At 43.4% G+C, this 22,316-nt stretch overlaps 1 protein-coding gene across 1 annotated transcript in view; it reads right to left on the bottom strand.

Moving 5' to 3' along the window:
- Positions 1 to 5,742: 5,742 nt before the first annotated feature.
- The window catches only part of LOC126176703 (uncharacterized), a 244,902-nt gene continuing 228,328 nt past the window's right edge, over positions 5,743 to 22,316 (bottom strand). The window contains exons 10-13 of the mRNA XM_049923870.1: positions 21,596 to 21,717; positions 21,422 to 21,509; positions 13,585 to 13,735; positions 5,743 to 6,285 (exon numbers count right to left, since the gene is read on the bottom strand). Coding sequence (XP_049779827.1) covers positions 6,170 to 6,285; positions 13,585 to 13,735; positions 21,422 to 21,509; positions 21,596 to 21,717 — 477 coding nt within the window. The 3' untranslated portion in view covers positions 5,743 to 6,169. The remainder of the gene's footprint in view (positions 6,286 to 13,584; positions 13,736 to 21,421; positions 21,510 to 21,595; positions 21,718 to 22,316) is intronic.

Genomic DNA, 22,316 nt, shown 5'->3' with positions numbered 1-22,316 from the left:
ATAGTCTGTGCACTTGTAAAAAGTTACTGTGCCAGGTGGCATAATGGTTAGTGCATCTGCCTAGAGGGAAATAGGCCCAGGTCCGAATCCTGGCTTCAGTAAAAATTCTAATTTGTCCCTCCACTCTGCATACAGACATCATAACACAAGTGTGTTCATTTTGCTTTCCTGTTTTGCTGAATCTTGGATACTTTTTGCCAAATGTACACAACATACAGTCATGGCTACTGTACACAATATACCTGCCAAAACTGATAGTTGCAGGCACAGTCAGTGGTCTCATATTGACATGTCATGCATGTTATGTATTTATATGTTGTCTGTAGTAACACGGTTCACGTTTTCCGTCGCACTTCACATAGCGTAGACCGGGAACTGTCACCTAGGCGTGTCCGGAGTGAACTCACTGGGCATGGCCCGTGCTGCCTGAGTTGTTGTTGTTGTTCCGCCGGCAGAGGTCATGGCCAAATTCTCACATGCCCTCTGGTGGATGGGACTCTACTTGCGGCAACTACCGTCCGTGATGCGCCGTGCAGATGTGTGCCTCCTGCAATCTTTCTGGTGGCTACTGCACTCCTCCTCCTTCGGGGGGTGAAGCCACTGTGATCCACTGCATCGGAAGGTAGAGCGTCATGCAGGAGTGATGACCTCCACGTCCATCGGAAGGCTGGAGTTGAGGGGATCTGCCAACCCTTGAGCCAGAACCTTCGAATACGGCTGGAAGTGACTCACATGAAGAGGCTCCCTTAGTCCCACCACTGGAGCCCGGGACAGAATGGGAGACAAGCGGTCAAACTCCGGATCCTGGTCCACCTCGGGAGGGGAAAGACCCAGTGGTGGGGACGATGGGGAAGGGATGACGACAGTTGAACCAGCCTCCAGAGAAACCGGGTCTGCGAGGGGGGCCGGCTCTCGCTGGGGCATCTCTAACGATGGCGATGCCGCTGCTGCAGCTACTGGAGGCTGCCAAGGCTGAGAACCATCGCAGTGTGGCAGAGTCACAGGGGGAAGGGGTGGTAGCATCCCCTGAGAAACCAACACGGGTGCTGGCAATGGGGAAACCGGTGCCCGAGGGGTTGGAGGGTGGGTGTCCAAACGTGGATGTAGCTGATTTTGGTGACGACATACCTCCTGGTCCCCCCCCCCCCCCCCCCCCCCCCCTCAAGGTATAGAGCCGGCGGCCATTTCGGTGCAGGACCAAACCCACATGCCCAGACCGACATACCCGGTGGAAAGCCGCGTACTCCATTTTGCGAAGACTGGCGAGGAGGAGGTGCAGGAGGAGGTGCAGGAGAGTCCTAGGTTGGTGCCTGTGGAGGAGCTCTGTGGGGCTGCATTCTCCCATTGGTGTGGTCCAGTATGGCATCAGGAAAAACGTCAATGCCTCCTCCGCAGGAAATTCATGCACATACTTTTTCATCTGCATCTTAAATGAGCGCACCATGCGCTCGGCTCCCCATTCAATTGTGGATGAAAGGGGGGAGAGCAAACGTGCCGAATACCAAAGCGCCTACAAAAATCCTGGAAAGTCTGCGAAATAAACTGAGGTCCATTGTCCGAGACCAGGGTGACTGGCAGACCTTCCACTGAAAAGATTTTTGCTAGTGCCTGGATTGCAACTTCTGAAGTGGTTGAGGAGCACTGAACCGCATATGGGAATCGGGAATAAGCATCAATGACAATGAGCCAAAAGCCATTGAGAAATGGGGCCACAAAATTGATGTGAACACGTTCCCATGCCTGGGTTGCAGGCGGCCATGAAGAGAACGCTGACCTGGAAGATGCCTGTTGGCTCGCACACTGGGAACAGGCGGCCACCAAGTGCTCAATTTCTCTGTCAATACCGGGCCAGTACACGTCTGTGAGCCAAGGTTTTAGTACGGGAAACACCTCAGTGCCCCTCATGTAATAACGTGTGGACTTCCCTTCGCAAACTTGCAGGAACAACCACGCGAGGAGCTGTATCATCGGTAGCCAGAAGGGGAACTCCTTCCAAGACGGAGAGGCGGTCTTGTAGAACAAAATAATTATGAACAGGGTCCGAGGCCTGGCCTGGAGGTCGGGATGACAACCGCTGCTGAATGAGGTGAACTACTTGCTGGTGAACCAGGTCAGCTGCCGTTTCCTTGGCGAACACATAATCTCCTCTCGATCGAACTTATGATCTGGGCCCACCAGAAGACGGGAAAGAGCGTCTGCGTTGGCATGCTGTCCAGTAGGGCGAAAATGAATGTCATAGTGGTACTTAGAGAGGAACAAGGCCCAGCGCTGTAGTCCGTGGGCTGCCCTATCCGGAATCTGAGAGGCAGGGCCAAATAACAATATTAACGGCTTATGGTCAGTGATTAACTGAAACTTCGTGCCGTACAAGAAAGGGTGAAACTTGGTAACAGCGTAGACAATGGCCAAAGCCTCTTTTTCCACCTGGGAGTAATGGGCCTGTGCGGGACTAAGAGTTTTAGACGCAAACGTCAGTGGCTGCTCGGAACCATCCGCGTTGTGATGGGCCAGGACCGCCCCCACCCCATACTGCGAAACATCTGTAGCCAGGACCTATGGCTTACGGGGGTCAAAAGTAACTAAACAAGGTGCTGACATGAGGAGGCCCTTCAACGAGGTGAATGCTCGGTCGCATGCAGGCGACCAATCAAAAGGAACACCCTTGCACAGAAGGCAGTACAGGGGGCGGGCTATGGTGGAAGCCCTGGGAATGAACCGGTGGTAACAGGCAATCTTGCCTATAAAAGCTTGTAACTCCTTCAGCGAAGCGGGCTGTGGAAGGTTGACGATACCTTGGACCAAACATCCTAGCGGCTGGATGCCATGCCGAGAGATGGTGTAGCCCACATACTCAATGGATGGTTGGAAGAAGTTTGACTTACGCAGGTTGCAATGCAAGCTCATGGACCTGAATTTGAGAAAGAGGGTGCGAAGGTTGTGCAAGTGTTCCTTCGTGCTGTGGCCTGTGAGAATTATGTCGTCCAGGTAATTAATACAATGAGGGATTGTCGACGTGACATACTCAAGATAACGCTGGAATATCGCTGGGGCACTGGATATTCCGAAGGCCAACCACTGGTATTGGAAAAGGCCAAACGTTTCGAGTCCTCATAAAGTGGTATCTGATGATAAGCCTCCAAAAGATCGATTTTCGAAAAATATTGGCCTCCCACCACAGCGGAGAACAATTCATCAGCACGAGACAAAGGATAGGTGTCCACTACCAATTGGGAATTAATGGTGGCCTTGAAATCGCCACAAAGACGTCATTTTCCTGAGGGTTTCCTGACAATAACTAGGGGCAAAGTCCACTCACTAGAAGAAATGGGAAGAACTACCCCTGGGCTGTCACCCGGTCTATCTCTTCTTTTTTCTGAGGGCGGAGAGCCAAGGGGATCTGCCTCGCACATAGAAAACGTGGGCGAGCCGACGCCTTCAACGTTAAGTGAGCTTCAAAGTCTGAAACACGCCCCAGGCCCTCCTCAAAGATATCCGGAAAGTCAGAGATCAAAGATTCCAATGATTGATAGCGAACGTCTTCGGAGACCAACTGTATGGTGTCAGCGATAGAAAACCCGAAAGCTTGAAAGGCATCCAAGCCAAAAAGGTTAGTGGAGCTTGCATCACTGACAACAATAAAAGTAATAGGCTGAGTGACCGATTTGTAAGTTACGTCAGTAATGAATTGACCTAGTAGGGGAATGAACTGTTTACCATAACTGTGTAGACGCCGGTAAACTGGCGCCAACGGGGGCGACCCAAGGTCGGAGTAAGTTTGTGCATTCAACAAAGAATCTGCCACGCCCGTATCTACTTGCAGTTGTAATCGGTGCGACCAAACCGACACCTCGATAAAGAGTTTGTGTGCCGATGCGTCGGGAGCCTGGCCCGATGAAACTTCCTGAATGTCAATGTCCATGTCCTGTGTACCTGCTTCCTTCAATTCTTTTGAGGCTGAGTGGCAAACTTTAGGAATGTGTCCTTTTTTATTACATTTGCGACAAACGGCCCAACTCTGGGGGCACTCTGACTAATAAAGATGTATATAGCACGACGCACAGGATGATAACATGGGCCGGCAGCCAGAACTCTGTTTACGCACCATGCGGGAGCAGCCATAACGGCCAGATTGTACTGCTCGCACACCGTCCACCCCGGACGCAGTGGACGCGGCTGCGCCGCCCTGAACCACCGTGACATCGCACCACACTTCCAACTTTTGACCTGCGGCGTGAGAGGCTTCATACGATTGAGAAATGGACAGGACTTCCTCAAGGGAAGGGTCTTCTAACTGCAGGGCCCATTGCCGGACCTCCCTATCGGGACGAACGAACAATGATGTCGCGCACCATAACGTGGGCATATGAGTCTCGCGACTGCTCCGTGACAAAATGACACTTGCGACAAAGACCATGCAGGGTAGCGGCCCATGCCCGATAAGACTGATGGGGCTGCTTCTTGCATTGATAGAACTCGACCCTAGCCGCCACAACATACATGCGGCGGTGATAATATGAAGACAGCATTGAACACAATGCGTCAAAAGACAAGGATGAGGGTTCCTGCAACGGCGCTAGCTGCCACAAAACTTGATACAGCAAGGGAGATATCCAAGACAAGAAAAGAGCATGACATACCTCCACATCGGCAACATGAAACGCCTGGAAATGCTGCCGAAGGCGATGTTCATATGCGTCCCAATCCTCCGCCGTCTCGTCATACGGGGCAAAGGGAGGAGGGAACGGCACTGGAGCAGACTGCATGGAAAGCAACACCGGAAGCACTTGTTTCATGGTTGCCATGAGCTCCATCTGCTGCTCAAGCAAAACCCGCACTAAATCCTCCATGCCGTGGATAAGCTGGGAAACCGGAACAATGACGCAACACGTGAAAGAACGACCCTACTCGTCGCCAATTGTGTAGTAACACAGTTCATGTTTTCCGTCGCACTTCACATACCGTAGACCAGGAACTGTCTTCTAGGTGTGCCCGATGTGAACTCACCGGGCACGGCCTGTGCTGCCTGAGTTGTTGTTGTTGTTCCGCCGGCAGAGGTCGCGGCCGAATTCTCGCATGCCCTCTGGTGGACGGGACTCTACTAGTGGCAACTACCATCCGTGACACGCTGTGCGCCTCTCGTGATCTTTCTGGTGGCTACTGCATTTTCCCACTTCTTGATAGTGTGCACAGTGTCACCATGGTGCTGTTTCTCCATGCTCTCAAAGACCCTTTAAACTTATGGCCATAATTGTATGTAGAGAACATCAACAATACTACAATGCTCACTGCCAAAAAAAGGAAGAGCTCCCTTCTCTTAATACTGAATTTGTCTGAAGCTGTATTCTAGAGGAATCATAAAACATATTAATGTCTTCCACATGTGCATCATGATATGAATATGATGGTAAAATCAGAAAAAATTGAGCTTCTGAAGAGGTTATTAAAAACCATTCTTCCCATGCTCCACTTGTAGATGGAATCATTGGGATTGTAAATGACAGTGGAACTCAAAAGTAACACATTACAATTTAGCATTAAAGTATTGCTTTCAATGAATATGATTTACATAAAATCACTGGGTGCAAATGAATTGAATTTAACTTCATGTAGCTACATGTACTTGCAATCACATTATAGAAATCCTTGATTAAAGATTAAAAAGTAGCTATATATGTGTGGATGTAGCACTGCCATACACCCCCATCCCCCCACCCCCACCCCAAAAAAAGGAAAGCATGCACATGACATTCTTCAATATTTTTATTTTTCATTCTTTACAATTATGCTGGGGTATACAGTTGCTTTAGGGATGCTTTCTCCAGTTGTAAGGAATATGTCAGACATAAACATTGTTTTGTACAAAAAAATGTATCAGATCTGCCTTAGTTACAGTTCATGCATATCTGATCTGACTGAGGACTACAAGATTAAAGGAAAATAAATTGTTATAACAAATTTACTTTTATATTTGGCACATCAACTTAGTTACTGTGATATGATATCACTGGTCATTTCAGTCCATTCATTTTTTAATCAAAGATCAAAACTTGTTTCCAGTTGTTTTCAAGCAACAATCATAAAACATTGTAAAAGGAACCATGAAAGGATAATATCATATATCAAGTTAAAGAATCACTTATATACTTGACAACTGATTTGTCTTTTGATGTCAGCTGATGCTGGATGTCACACTATGAGGTCGAGTCTCAATATCAGGAGATGATGCTGTTATGTCTTCATCCGCAACAGTCAGATGATTTTCATTTCCAGATGTAGGCTCTTTCTCTGAAATAATTTTCATAACATTAACTATACAGAAGAAATTCTGAATGGATTTAAAAACAAACAACTTTCTGGGGAGGGCAACCACAGCTCAGAGGCATTATGAATGGCAATAACAAACATTCAAATTATCATAAAAATTATAACAATTAAAAAGTCAAGAATTGATGAGCAGTTTCCAAAAGGTGCACAGCTGTATGAAGATACTGTATTTGCAACTATTGGTTTCATGACAGTATAGACATTTCTTTGGGTTTATCTGTCAAGAATACAAATTTCTGAAAAAAGAAAAGTGACAAGTACTCACAATGGTTACATTTCCATAATGTAGATGGACAACATGGAGTCCCAGCTCTCAGGAAGTTGTCCATGTTAAGAGTCAAACCACACAGGTGGGTCATCATAATAAAATTTAGTACAATCAAAACATGCTTGTCAATGTGTACAAAGCATTACTCTTGAATTAGTCAGGCCTAGAAAAAAGTGGAGGAAAACTCTAATAATGAATGGTACACTAGTGTGAATGAGAATAAAATGTCTAAAAATTAGCTAATGTCTAGGGAAAGTACTATAAGTAATGACAAATACCATAAAAAAATAATACTCTAGTATAAAACTGAAATCTCAAGAATAGAAGAAATTTGAAAAATAGCTTACAGGATAACACCCCAAAGGATACATTATAAGATACAGTAGACACTAGCTGCATAAAATCGGTATTTATAAAACTTAAACTCCCATATTACATGCATACTTCTGCCTTATTGCTAACAAGTGAATGTGGTGCATGCAGCCTGTGGAGGTAGCAATACACTGAATGGCAGAAGGAACCATGTCCTTTAGCCTTCCAGTGTATTGCTGCCCTCCACAGGCTGCTTGCACCACACTGGCCTATTAGCAAGGTGAAAAAATATGCACATCACATCGGATTCTAAGTTTCATTTACATTGATTTTATGCAGCTTGTGTCTACTGGATCACCCATTAGTTTGTTATCTGATACGCTATTTTTCAGATTTCTTCCATTCTCGACATTTCACTTTTATAACAGAGTATTATTCATTTGCAAGAAGGCACTGTAGCCTTCTGCCTTCCAGTGTATTGCTAGCCTCCAAAGGCCTGCTAGGAAGATGGCAGAAGTATGCACATCACATGGGATTTTAAGTTTTATTTACATTTATTTAATTTTTAGGCATTTTTCCCCTTTCACAGTAATGCCCCATTCCTTATGTATGCCCCCCCCCCCTTCCCGCTGCTTTTTTTCTGGGCCCTGCTCACTCAACAGTCATGATTTGTAAATTTTGACAAATATCTTTCGGGTGTGCTGAATTTCATTATGACAACCCACCAATGTTGTTTGACTCTTAATGTGGACAATGTCCATCTACAGTATGAAAAGGTAAGCATTGTGAGCACTTGTCATTGTTTTTTTAGGTGAATGCCAACACTACGATTCTATATTTGTACCATTTCAAAAATTATATGCAGCAATTTGTATTCTTGATAGATAAACCTGAAGATCCATCAATACTGATGTGAAACAAGTAGTTGTGAATAAAGCACCCTGATACAGCTATGCAGATTTTGGAAACACCTCATCATTCATATAGTAGCAAATATACTCTCACATGCGAATACCATAAAGCTGCTGAAGGCATCCTGCAATAGATTGTCCCAAGCTGCTACTTGCAGTTTTTGCAATTTGGCAATGATTCTTGCAGGCTTCAGAGACTGAATAAGTATCTGCTTGAATATGTCCCATACATATTCAATTGGCAAAAGATCTGGTGACTTTATTGCCCAGGACAATTTTTGTACACCATGGAGAACATGTTATGTCACATCAGCTGTTTGTGAATGTGCATTATCCTGCTTAATAAGAAAATCACCTTCCTCTTGAAGAAATGGAAGTGGCACAGGGATAACAACTTGTGCAATATAGTGGGCACTGGTTACTTCACCCTGCAGAAATACCAAATGTGATTGCAAGTTGTAACTTTTGGCTGCCCACACCATGAAGCCTGGGATGTGACCCCTCTGCCATGGATGAATGCACTCTGGAATAGGCAGTTTACAAGGTCTGCACGGTACAGATGTATGTCCATCACTTGCATACAGATAGAATGTACTCTTAACATTGAAGACAACAGGTTTCCATTGCACTCTCAAGTTGACTCTTCACCAATACCAATGTAGTCTTGCTTGGTGGTGTCATAGTGTCAGTGGTAGCTTTGCCAGAGGCATAACTAATCTTAGTCCAACTGCAAGCAGACAGTTTCACTGGACTTTGGTGATACATTAAGTGCAAGATGTGCCCAGATTTCTTCTGTGTATGATGGCCTGTCAGCCACTGCTGCTCTCACAAAGCATCAATCTTGATGTGCGACTGTATTACATAAATGTCTGAAATCTGTTCTATCGTGGAAATGTTCAACAGACAGCTGTTGAAAGCAATTTCAGTACAGAGTCAGTGGAGGGTCTGAGTCAGAGGATCAGGCAGTTCTGCAACCATACAGGCTACAGATTCATTGATGAACACCACAGGAGAGTAGGGTTTTGGGTTAAGCGTAATAGGTAAGGGGTCTGTTAAACACAGGAGGTGGCCATATAGGTAATGGGTGTTGTTTGAAGGGAGTGAGTAGTTTTTTAGATTAGAGGGTCTCATGAAAGTACAGAGAGGTCTTCAGTCTCAAAGGGTGCAGATCAAACATAGGATGAGGGTGGACCTAGGAACCACTGGTATTGTAGTTGTAGTATAGCTGTGCTGAGAAAGACCCAGATCTTCAAGCACCAATAGAAAGCACTGAAGCTCAAATTGTTAGAGGTATTGAAAATTCACTAAAACCAAAGGTATGTTCAACTGAAACTTTTGGAAAGCAGCTAACAGCACTCAGAAAGGATAGATTAAATACAGCTGGTGATGGCATGTTTGTTGGTGTTAGAAGTAATTTAGTTTTAGTGAAATTGGAGTAGGTAGTTGCTGTGAGTTAGTTTCGGTAGTGATTATACATAACAACTGGAATAAATCAAACAATGTAAAATCCAGGATGGAATGTAGCAATATTATGAAATGGGAAGTTGCTACTCACCATATAGCAGAGATGCTGAGTCACAGATAGGCACTAAAAAAAAAAAAAGACTGTCACAAATAAATAAAGCTTTCAGCCTTTAAGGCCTTTGTCAACAATAGACATAGAACACACACACACACACACACACACACACACACACACAATTTCAGTCTCGGGGAACTGAAACCACACTGTGAGTAGCAGCACCATTGCATGATGGGAGTGGCGGCTGGGTGGGGGTAAGGAGGAGGCTGGGGTGGGGAGGGAGAAGGATGTATGTTGTGGGTGGTGAACAGTGAAGTGCTACAGGTTAGTTGGTGGGCAGGGGAGAGGTAGGGAGGGAGGGGGGAGGGGGAGCAATGGAAAATGAGAGAAGTAAAAAGACTGAGTGTGATGGTGGAATGAAGGCTGTGTAGTGCTGGAATGGGAACAGGGAAAGGGCTGGATGTGTGAGGACAGTGACTAACCAAGGTTGAGGCCAGGAGGGTTACGGGAACGTAGGATGTATTGCAGGGAGAGTTCCCACCTACGGAATTCAGAAAAGCTGGAGTTGGTGGTAAGGATCCATATGGCACAAGCTGTGAAGTAGTCATTGAAATGGAGGATATCATGTTTCACAGTGTGTTCAGCAAGAGGGTGGTCCACTTGCTCCTTGGCCACAGTTTGCTGGTGGCCATTCATGCAGACAGACAGCTTGTTGGTTGTTATGTCCACATAGAATGCAGCATCGTGATTACAACTTAGCTTGTAGATCACATGACCGGTTTCATAGGTATGGGATAGGTGATGTTTGTGATGGAGTGGAGTAGGTGGTGGTGGGAGGATGTATGGGACAGTTCTTGTATCTAGGTCTATTACAGGGGTATGACCCATGCGGTAAGGGACTAGGAGCAGGGGTTGTGTAAGGACAGAGGAGTATGTTGTGTAGGTTCAGTGGATGGCAGAATACCACTGTAGGAGGGGTGAAAAGGATAGTGGGCAGGACATTTCTCATTCAGGGCACAATGAAAAGTAGTCGAATCCCTGGTGGAAAATGTAATTCAGTTGCTCCAGTCCTGGGTGGTACTGAGTCATGAGGGAAATGCTCCTTTATGGCCAGACGGTGGGACTTTTGGAGGTGGTAGGAGACTGGAAAGATATGTTGGTGGTGACTTCAATCTATCCTCAATATACTTCCAAAACTGCATGTTTAAAGTCAGTAGTAGGCATAAAACATCATCTAAAATTCTACAAAAGGCATTCTCTGAAAATTATTTTGAGCCAGTAGGGAGCACACTCAAAGTGTAACTTTGAAATATAGATAGGTCTTGATAGCACAGTTCTTTATTAAGTGTTACACATTTCAAAATTTCATCATCAGACTGAAGATAAAAATCAAATTTTATTACAAAATACAGCAAGCTTGGTACTAAAGTTTGGTTTCTTCCTTCAGTCTGATGATGAAATTTTGAAATGTGTAATGCCTAATAAAGAATTTTGCAATCAAGACCTTCTATACTTCGAAGTTATGCCAAATGTAAATGTTTGTGTGCCTCTACTATGTAAGTATTTCTAGATCATGTAATGCACAGTGTAACTGGTTGTGAAAACACACTTGCCCACGTAACAACAAATAAGCCTGAGCAAATAGGGAGCATATTTGTTGGCAGTTTTGTTTCAAATTACTATTCAGTTGGTATGAAATTTTGGTCGACAAACAACAAGTGCATATGCTGCTGCCATTGCCTCCCCTCCACCCCTATCAATCCATCAGAGCCCAGTTAGTTGCTTCCCTGGAAGCCAAATCCTTGCTTCGTAGATTCATTTTTGACTGGTATGAGCTTCCCTTCGTACTTCACTTCCTGAGTGTGGCTTGACTGCCAATTTTACACATAGCCAAGAACTCTGAAATTGGCCCACATAAAGAAAAGTTTGGCCCCACTCAATATAGACCCTCAAAAAAGGCCTCTAATTCACATCTAATCTTGATGTATGCTTCTAAAATATGCAATAACAAAGGGTAAAGTAACAGAACTTCATGTCTTATTGACATTGGTTTCATTACTGGCTGAGAATTAATCCAAACAGACAAATGAAAACATGCTTCCTGTCCATTATACCTATAGAGATAGACATGCATACAGCTGCAGAAATGAGGTAAAAATCATCCCATTAAATCCAACTGACATAAACAGACATTAAAACTTCACTGGCTACCAAAAACTTCAGCCCTGAACACCAACAGTGCTTGTCCTGAATACCAAGTACAGGACATATGGCGGAAAAATGATTTCATGTTACTGTATCTGTATGCTTTCTAAAATCTAGGAACAATATTTTGTAACAAAAACTCCTCAGGCTGTGCATATCTCAAGTAATACTCATAGTCTGCCTTAAGCACTACTTTCCTGGCATCAACAATATATAAACCACTCTGAGCATTGTTGAAACAAATATACACTCCTGGAAATTGAAATAAGAACACCGTGAATTCATTGTCCCAGGAAGGGGAAACTTTATTGACACATTCCTGGGGTCAGATACATCACATGATCACACTGACAGAACCACAGGCACATAGACACAGGCAACAGAGCATGCACAATGTCGGCACTAGTACAGTGTATATCCACCTTTCGCAGCAATGCAGGCTGCTATTCTCCCATGCAGACGATCATAGAGATGCTGGATGTAGTCCTGTGGAACGGCTTGCCATGCCATTTCCACCTGGCGCCTCAGTTGGACCAGCGTTCGTGCTGGACGTGCAGACCGCGTGAGACGACGCTTCATCCAGTCCCAAACATGCTCAATGGGGGACAGATCCAGAGATCTTGCTGGCCAGGGTAGTTGACTTACACCTTCTAGAGCACGTTGGGTGGCACGGGATACATGCGGATGTGCATTGTCCTGTTGGAACAGCAAGTTCCCTTGCCGGTCTAGGAATGGTAGAACGATGGGTTCGATGACGGTTTGGATGTACCGTGCACTATTCAGTGTCCCCTCGACGATCACCAGTGGTGTACGGCCAGTGTAGGAGATCGCTCCCCACACCATGATGCCGGGTGTTGGCCCTGTGTGCCTCAGTCGTATGCAGTCCTGATTGTGGCGCTCACCTGCACGGCGCCAATCACACATACGACCATCACTGGCACCAAGGCATAAGCGACTCTCATCACTGAAGACGACACGTCTCCATTCGTCCCTCCATTCACGCCTGTCGCGACACCACTGGAGGCGGGCTGCACGATGTTGGGGCGTGAGCGGAAGACGGCCTAATGGTGTGCGGGGACTGTAGCCCAGCTTCATGGAGACGGTTGCGAATGGTCCTCGCCGATACCCCAGGAGCAACAGTGTCCCTAATTTGCTGGGAAGTGGCGGTGCGGTCCCCTACGGCACTGCGTAGGATCCTACGGTCTTGGCGTGCATCCGTGCGTCGCTGCGGTCCGGTCCCAGGTCGACGGGCACGTGCACCTTCCGCCAACCACTGGTGACAACATCGATGTACTGTGGAGACCTCACGCCCCACGTGTTGAGCAATTCGGCGGTACGTCCACCCGGCCTCCCGCATGCCCACTATACGCCCTCGCTCAAAGTCCGTCAACTGCACATACGGTTCACGTCCACGCTGTCGCGGCATGCTACCAGTGTTAAAGACTGCGATGGAGCTCCGTATGCCACGGCAAACTGGCTGACACTGACGGCGGCGGTGCACAAATGCTGCGCAGCTAGCGCCATTCGACGGCCAACACCGCGGTTCCTGGTGTGTCCGCTGTGCCGTGCGTGTGATCATTGCTTGTACAGCCCTCTCGCAGTGTCCGGAGCAAGTATGGTGGGTCTGACACACCAGTGTCAATGTGTTCTTTTTTCCATTTCCAGGAGTGTATGTATACAACAAAAAATCTTTTGAAAAGTTACACTGTCATGTCTTCAAGATCATTTATTTGTGCAGGAAGTCTTATACTGGAGAAACTTTACATATGGGAGGAACAAAAAATGAAGCAAAATTTGTAAAAAATAGCTCTGGAAGATCAGTATTACGGTGATAAGAGTACATCTGACAGTAAAAAAAATATTTAAAAAATTTAAAAAGGTAGTTAATACCATTCATTTTCTGTATGATCTGCAATTAGAAATTATTTTTGTCTCTTACTAACAATATTTTACAATAAAACCTGAAATCTTGGTTTTCTAAAAAACTCCAAACTTAATATAAAATGTTTATTAGAGGAAGAAGCACAATAGTTGCCCATTACCTGAAACAGATATACACTGTTGATCATTGAAGGGAATATGGTGTTCTGAATTGGTCAAATTTTCAAATGATTTTTGTATTTTTGGAGTTTGATTTTCAGTTGAGGAAGTTAAAAGTTTGGCAATACCTGTAAAATGTAGACATTTGCCCTTCTGTAAAAGAAGTCAGTAAAAAAATTATCAGTATGATACAATAACTCAGGAAGACACAACAGTTTAATAAATAAAAACATTAAGACTCCAAAAGTGCAATTATTACCATGACAAGTTCCCTACTGTCGATGTAATAAAGTATATGTACTAAAATTAATAGTTTTCATCTGCACATGAGAAACACTTGGATTTAAAGACACAGAAAATAATGTAATAGATAGACTTTCTTCTGAGAAATTAAAACAGCATAAGGATTCATCAGAGTGGCATAAAGCACAAGAAATGCAAACATGTTTAAAACATGCAAATAAGTAGAGCTGTAGGACAAATGCACATCCCTGTGTTGTACACGTTCTTAACTCCTTGTAGCATAATGATGTACTTCCCAAATGTTGAACGTTGAATTGTTGCCCCGTGATGTATTTTCTGCATGTATTTCATAACCTTGAATTTTGCTGCCCTATTGATGAGAGCTACCAAACACTCTTTACATGCATGGTTCCATAAACTAAATGGTTTTAGACCATATCTACATTATGCCAGAAGATAACACCAAGGGACTGTACTGAGTGAAAGAATGTAAAGTATATTTGCAATCCCATCTGCAGGTCAACACTATAGGTGAAAACTGAAAAGCAGACAGAACTGAGCTTTCTGGTTAAAGTACATAAGTTATGGTGCTACCTAAGTTTTTTATTTATATAGATGCCAAGAACTTCATACATTGAGTCTCATCCAATGTGTGCCCATCCTGCTCCACTTCTGGTAAACTATTTAGCTGTTTACAGTGATCAAGTCATAAGCTTGTTCCATTATACTGGCTGTGTCCAGTATTGATGTGTGTGGGTCCTCTATCACCACCATGTGTCATCAGCAAGAAACAAAAGTTTTAAAGTGTTCTCCTATGACACAGATAACCACTTTTCTCCTCACTCCAAAGTTAGTCTTATTCCTGTCACATCAAATGGTAATGTGACACTATGTTCTCTATTGTAAAAACGTAACTTCATACAAGCAAGGAAAATGACTTTTACGTTATGCCAGTTTACTTTCTATGGTACAGGATAATTTTTCATATTCATTTCTACAGAACTGAGTTTGTGAGCTCATGTATTTATTATATCAGAGACTACAAATCCTAAATATTTCCTCCATATACATTTCTGAAATTATAATCTTCCTACACAACAGACAAAAATTATTTCAGGAGAATCATTTTAACCAAACATATAACTCAAGAAATAAAAATAAATTTATGCTACACACACATCAGATTAAATTATATGCACGGCCTCCACAGTATATGGTGATGACAATATACCTATAACAAGTTAATGGGCAAAAGCATATTTAATATGAAGCTGAAATTTTAGAAATGAGGCTACAGCAGATTCTGTGGGAGAAATGCTACTATTCAATAGAAGAATTCATAGAGGATGAAATGATAATTTGAGCAGGGGGTAATTAAGTGTTATATTTTATTGTATAAACATACAATGAAATATAACATACAATAAAATATAACAAATATACAATAAAATATAACAAGATTGGATTATTATTATGATGCTGCTTATTAACATCAGCTGTTCTTTGTTTATCATGAAATATTACCACAATTTGACATGTCTATTGCACCTGAATCAAATGATTTAGATTATATATGTTACAAGACAAATAAACCACAATTCACAAAAAAAAATTATTTCTCAAGAGAAACCTTTATGTAAAACAAACTGTGTTGTAAACAAAGTTTAGGATCATGACTAATTTTTATTTACTTATGTGACTGTAACTTCTGTAGCAGTCAGAGAACAATAATTCCTATTGCAACTGACAGATCATTCTTCAGGTTTTCCATAGCTTGTCAACATTTTTGGTGATATGGGCATCCATGCTGTCAGTTTTTTACTTCACTTTTTATATTTTTAATAATCTCCTCTGGCTTTCAACTTTTCTATCATTGTGTCTGTATATTTTTCACTTTTCATGTCTGTGTAGCTGTTCAAGCAGTTAAGGGATGTTTGTTTGCACATTGCCTTTTTCTTGGTTTTATGGTTTGAGTAGCCTTCCTCACTATTCTAGCTTACCATACATGTTTTTATTTGCACACACTATCTACAGTTTCTTTCTGGTCTTGTCTTTCATACCTTTGCAGCATTTCTATGATTTGACAGATGTTGGTTCACATCCTGCCTTATTAATATTACTTAGTCATCCGTGGTTCTTTGTTCAAATATTCACATTTTGTTGAGGATCAATTAATATTCTTTTAAAATATCAATTTTCCTCATACACTGTTTTATTCTAGATTATTACATTTTAAAATGATCGACAAGACTTCTCTGTTACATAGTGATAGCTACTTTAAGTATAGACTGAATTTTAGAGTTCACTTCCCCCTTTGTTCCTACACCAGCATACGCGGTTTGAGAATTTACTTTGTTGATGACTTCTAGTTTTATATTCTTCTTTTCTGTCTTATGTCTTTGGTTACATTATTTGAAATCGGTTTTTCAATGGATGTGATGATGGAGTAAAACAAATGTTTTCAAACACAGGCTCATGTCTCAGCCTAAATGTGTGTATCTCATTTCTGATATTCTATTCTTTTCAGCATTTTAATAAATTTACTGCTGTTGGATATCTGTTTTCTGCAAGTCATCGACCAGCTGAAGAACCATTCTTCCATTTCTACAAGATAACAAGATAATTCTTTCTCCCTCCCTCCCTCTCTCTCTGGCAGGAAACTCTCTCACATTATCTTTGACAATGACATCCCACATTTATTGTTATAGTCTCTCAGAAACAAAGCACTGCATTTATTGAATTTTGTTGTGATTGGCTGTGAGCAAATATTGAGTTTTACAGAAACTCATGATTTTCAACACCCTATAACAACAGCAAGTACCAGATTTTGACCAAACTGTTTCAACAGGTCATGCATGAGAGTGTGGCATCGATCCATGGACTGATAGGCCAGAACATCATGTGTGTATTATGTCTTTGAGTTGATCTTTGTTTTGTATACTTCCGGGACCTCAGTTCCCGCCTAGTCTTCGACCAGTACATTTGTTGTGTAATCAAAGTATTGATGATTAGAAGAGAGAACCGTGGTCATTACCTTACCACCTCGATATCTCCCTCAGTGGTGACCCCGAAGTTCGAATAATCCGTCGAACCTAGTACAAAGTGACTACTGCGCCTGCTTCCGCAGTCTGCGTGGACCTTTGTCCGCTACACAATGGCCTTCTACGCCGCCGCCGCCCGCTTTTCACCAGCAACAGCAACTAAATTCAAGCACGCCAGCTGTAGTCAGTGCCCAACATGAATTTCTGCAGTCCTATAGCCTCAAGAACCCAGGGACCTTGTCAGGTGCAGTGGTTTTGAACAAGACACCAGTGATCTCCAACTCTGGCTTTGTTAGCCCCGAAGTGCTGCAGTTTTCACTACACAGCAGTACAAGAAACCACTACACACTGATACCAAACTTTAATGCAAGTACTGTAAATAGGGGGGAGCATAGTTTTCATAATGTGCCACAATAGGATGCCTTTTTGAATGTGTAAGCTCCACGTGTGTATCACTTCTTGCCGGTTGCACACTACGTGAATGGCATTCGCCAGCCTTTTACTCTGAGTGTTCATCAGTGCAGTAATTTGAGTGCGTCAGGTTCGACCAAGCTCATCAGGGACTCTGTGATGGACAATTTTGCTTTAGATGTGGAGGACCAATTGCATAATAATGTGTCAAGCAACCACCATGACCACTTTGACGTTCTGCCACAATAACCAGTCTTGCTTCGCTCCATGCCGGGCTTCCTGCTGTAAAGAACCCCCCAACTGACCCTCCACCTAGACGCTTCTGTCATTTGGACTTTATATTGCAATTTACCTCTGACATACGATACATCAAGGGTGCAGATAATGTGGTCGCAGATTTTTTGTCTCGTGTCAGCGCTCTCACAACTCTGATAGACCTCGCTAACTTGCCTCAGCTGCAGTCTGCCGACACGGACACTATGGACCTTATGTCCGATCACAGCTCGTCACTCAAACCTGTGCGATCCACCTTTCCCTGTGTCATAGGTGAGGTTTGGTGTGACGAATCAACTGGTACGCTGGGTCCCTTCATACCCAAACATCTACAGAGACAAGTGTTCGACAAATTACACAACCTAGCTCATCCAGGTGTGACAGCCTCTACCAGACTTATTTCAGAGCGCTTTGTCTGGCACGATATGCGTTGTGACTGCCAAGCCTGGGCCTGTGCCTGCATTCCGTGCCAACAAAATAAAGTTTCGCGGCACACATCGCCCCCACTAGGCAGCTTAACCGCTCCTCCCAGTCGCTTCCAGCATGTTCACATCGACTTGGTGGGCCCCCTCACCCCCTCTGAGGGTTACAGATACGTGCTATCTATTATAGACAGAACCTCTTGTTGGGTGGAAGCTGCCCCACTACCCAATATTACATCCGAATCAGTGGCACGGTCCTTCATAGGCACTTGGATTTCACGCTTTGGCTGCCCTGTTTACTTGACGACCAACCAAGGCCGTCAGCCATCAATTTTAGTCTGCCTTGTTTTCTGAACTATGTAAGCTGTGCAGCATCAAGAAAGTTCATTCAACAGCATACCCCCCCCCCCCCCCCCCCCCCTCAAAGTATTGGCCTCATGGAACATTGGCATAGAACGCTTAAGATGGCCCTACGTTGCCATGATCTCCTTTGGACGGAAGCCCTGCCATTCGTCTTACTCGGTTTGTGGACCACTTTCAAGGAAGACCTTAAAGGCTCAGTGCCCGAGTTCGTCTACGGCCAGGCCCTTACACTGCCAGGTGAATTTGTTGTTCCTACTCCAGTCGCCAAACCATCCAAACTGCCGTCCTTGGTAGAACGGGTGAGTTTACACTGTAACAAGCTTCAACCCCCACCCCCTTCCAGCTACATGCTTAGCACTTGTGAATTTGCGTTCCTTCGAGACGACACTGTAAAAGCCCCATTACAGCCCCCTTACACAGGACCGTACAGAGTTGTCAAACAAACCAGTAACACAATGGATACTGTAATTAAGGGCTCAGTAACTACTGTCTCCCTCAACAGGGTTAAACCTGCTCACATCGAGTTTTCCCCTACCTCACCCACCATTGAAGAGACCACGCTCTCCGGTCACCCTCGGCCTTCTTCCTCTGCTCATGATTCGAGTAAACTCACACCTACACCGGCCCTGTCAACGAGCCCACACTCATTCTAGGGTTTTCCGCCTCCCGGCTCCCATAGCAGAGGCCCCAGCTCCCAGGGCTCTAACATAACAGTTCCATCTTCATGCAACAGCACACTGCGCCGCTCTTCTAACTGGTGCAGCCCGCAGGTTCCTGCCACGCCCACTCAGACCTCAATGTCTGACACTCACCCCTCTCAGCACACCGCCCTCACCATGCTATGGTGGCGCAGCATACCTCTCTGTTAGCAGGCGCCACTTATGAGCTCTCTACCCACGTTCATCCTAATGACATTTGTGGTTTATCTGTTGTCATTAGTGGAGATACCGCATTAGTGCTGCTTGCGTGTGATGATTCGTGTGGCTCGTTAGGTAGTGTGTCACAACGTATAGTGAAGCGTTTCAAAATCTCTTGAAGTGCTACATGTGGCAACCTACATGCTTACGTTAGGCCAAGTGGAAAGGTGATCATTAGGTTCCCTGCCGACGACGCCCTTCCACACCAGCACTCCTGCAGTGGCCAATTTCGACTGCCGACGTCGCTTCAAGACTTCAACATCACCATTCCAGGATTTGCTCCACACTCTCCTCCCACACAGCCCGTGCCATTATACGTGGAGGAACTCACTGTAACCCACTTAAAACTCTCGGCACCCCCCCCCTCCCCCCCCCCCACACACACACACCTTCAGGTACGTACTCCATACTGTGGGCTGCACCGGTTTTGTATACTTCTGGGACCTCAGTTCCCGCCTAGTCTTCGACGTGTACATTTGTCGTGTAATAAAAGTATTGATGATTAGAAGACAGAACTGTGGTCATTACCTTACCACCTTCATATCTCCCAAAAGAGCAACTTTAATTTGTAATTAAAAAAAACCCGAATTTTGAAAAATTCTGCAGTATTTATTGAACTTTGAAAAAATATTCCTCATTTGAGTAGGAATTCTTGAAGCTATCTAGATGGTTCTTGACAAAAACATATTTTACCCCATGGATTGTTTTGGCAGTGTGTTTTCTTTTGTGCAGGAATTTCATCCAGTTATCTTTACCTTCTGTGAGTTCCATTTTTGCCACTGAAGCTGCCCTTTCCTCAAAACCATATCACATATGCAGGTCCACCATGTACATTTCTGTTGTTTTGTTAATGGGTCTATTTTGTAAGTTAGTTTTGCTTAATGCTTCTTGTCACTGCCCTGAATTTTATGGCTCTCAGGACTTGAACTTCTTGGTGACTTCTTCCTATCTGTTCCATGCTGACTCACCAATTTATTTGTATTGGGACTTCCTAGTGATCTTTGGAAGTACCTTGACCTCGATCTTTGAGAGATAGTAATACGAGACATAATTTGCACTTTTCAGAACTTTGACATCCTGACCTACAAGTATCAATGCCCTCCGCCACACACCGTTGGGTGGCTTGCGGAGTATCAATGTAGATGTAGATATCAATGTGTTTTGTTTGTAATAATATTATTGTTATTAATACTCTGCACTAAATAAAACCCTGTACTTCTGCATGCTTTGGTCCTAGATGTTAGCCACTCTGTCTTTCAGTGTCCTTTTTAGAAGAAGATATGATTTGCAATGTTTTAGAATTAGAAAAGGATTAACTTTCTTAAGATGTCATTGGTAAACTTGTTCACCTTTTTCGTTCTGCAAGTTACCTCTGATTAGAGCAACTGTATCAGCATTTTTGAATATATAAAGTTGTTCCTTTCTCCTTTTGAATTAAAATAAATTGTTGGTAATATTTTGTTGCTACCATTTTACAACCATTGTCAGGTAACCAATTTATTATGCAGCTTGTACCTATTTTATGAAAGACAATTGATTTAGAAATAAATTATCAATCTCTATTGTACTATTTACCTCTATTCTTGTTGGGAATGTTACTGTAGAATCAAATCAAAGCTAGACAACAGCACCATATTTTGAAATGCCTTTCATCAGTACTGTCCAACATTAAATCCACTTAGAAATCTTTACATATAATGACTTTCTACTAATTTTTTTATTAGGAAAAGTATAAGATTGCTACTCGCTGTAGAGATAACCCACTGAGTTGCAGACAAGCACAACAACAGAACTGTTACACATTATAGCTTTCTGCCAAAGCTTTGTTCAGCAAAGAAAACAGATATACATTCACACAAGCAAGCCCATCTCACACTCCTGACACCATCAGTCAGAGTTGCTGGTGACAGTGGTCATGTATGTACAAGGTGTGCTTGCTTTTGTGAATGTGTGTTTGTTTTCTTTTCAGAAGAAGGCTTTGGCCAAAAGATAAAATGTGTAACAGTCATTTTGGTATGCCTGGTTGCAGCTCAATGGGTCATCTTTATGGGGAATATCAATGTTATCCTTTTTCTAATATTGTCAGTAATTTGTTTGAAAGACTTCATAGTCAGAGGTTAAATAAACTATTAATATCTGTCAGCTGCTGAAGTAATCAACAGTACTTACACTTTTAATAGCAAGAAGCCCATTTTGATTTGATGCAGACTTCAATTCTTCAGGTAGAGTTTTTGTTAGAGATACATTGCTGGGAAACCTATAACACAATGTCTGATAATAAATATTCTTAAGAACCTAACAAAAATGAAATGGACATAAAAAAGATTTACATTCATGACTGACCGTTTCTCAAAGCTGTGTAGACTCTCTAATGAGGACACATTTTTTTTAATGTTATAGGCTAAACTGAGATTCCTGTTTATGTATTTATCATCAGCTGGCTTCAGAGAGAGTCTTATTTTTAACTGTGTAAAAGAAAAATAAATTATTTAGAAGCATTTCAGTAATAAATTCAAAGTATATTATAGTTAAAGTAAAACTGTCAGGTACACTTAGTTATTGTCAGTTAAAAATTGACCACATATATTAAAAACAGACAACATTTACAATAAGTGCTGCTCTGAAAGAAAAGGTTTTTTCCCATATGCAGTATTCAGTTCATTTTCACAAATATGTAATCACTAGCCTTTTACCTGCAGCTTCACCTGCTTATGCATTCGACATGAATATTGAACACACCTAATCCTCTCTCTCTCTCTGTGTCGACCTCTTCCTCCCTAACTCTGTCAGTCTCATGCTTCCACGTCTATCTGTCTATCTCCTCCTTCCACTCTCTCTGATCTCTTCCTCCCCCCCCCCCCCCCCTCTTTACCATTTCCTCCAACCCTTCTCTCGGTCCACATCTTCCTCCACCTCCCTCTGCATTTCTACCTGCCCCCTAGCCCTTTACACCTTCCATCTCTCTCACACATACCACTCTCTTCCACTCTCCCTGCCCATTTCCTCCTCCCCTCACCCCCTGCTTTGTCTATTCCCTCCTCTATTTATCTCAACCTGTCCACTT

This window comes from Schistocerca cancellata, chromosome 3 (assembly GCF_023864275.1).
Source record: "Schistocerca cancellata isolate TAMUIC-IGC-003103 chromosome 3, iqSchCanc2.1, whole genome shotgun sequence".
Taxonomy (NCBI): Eukaryota; Metazoa; Arthropoda; class Insecta; order Orthoptera; family Acrididae; genus Schistocerca; species Schistocerca cancellata.
This window is presented reverse-complemented; position numbering and strand designations above follow the sequence as displayed.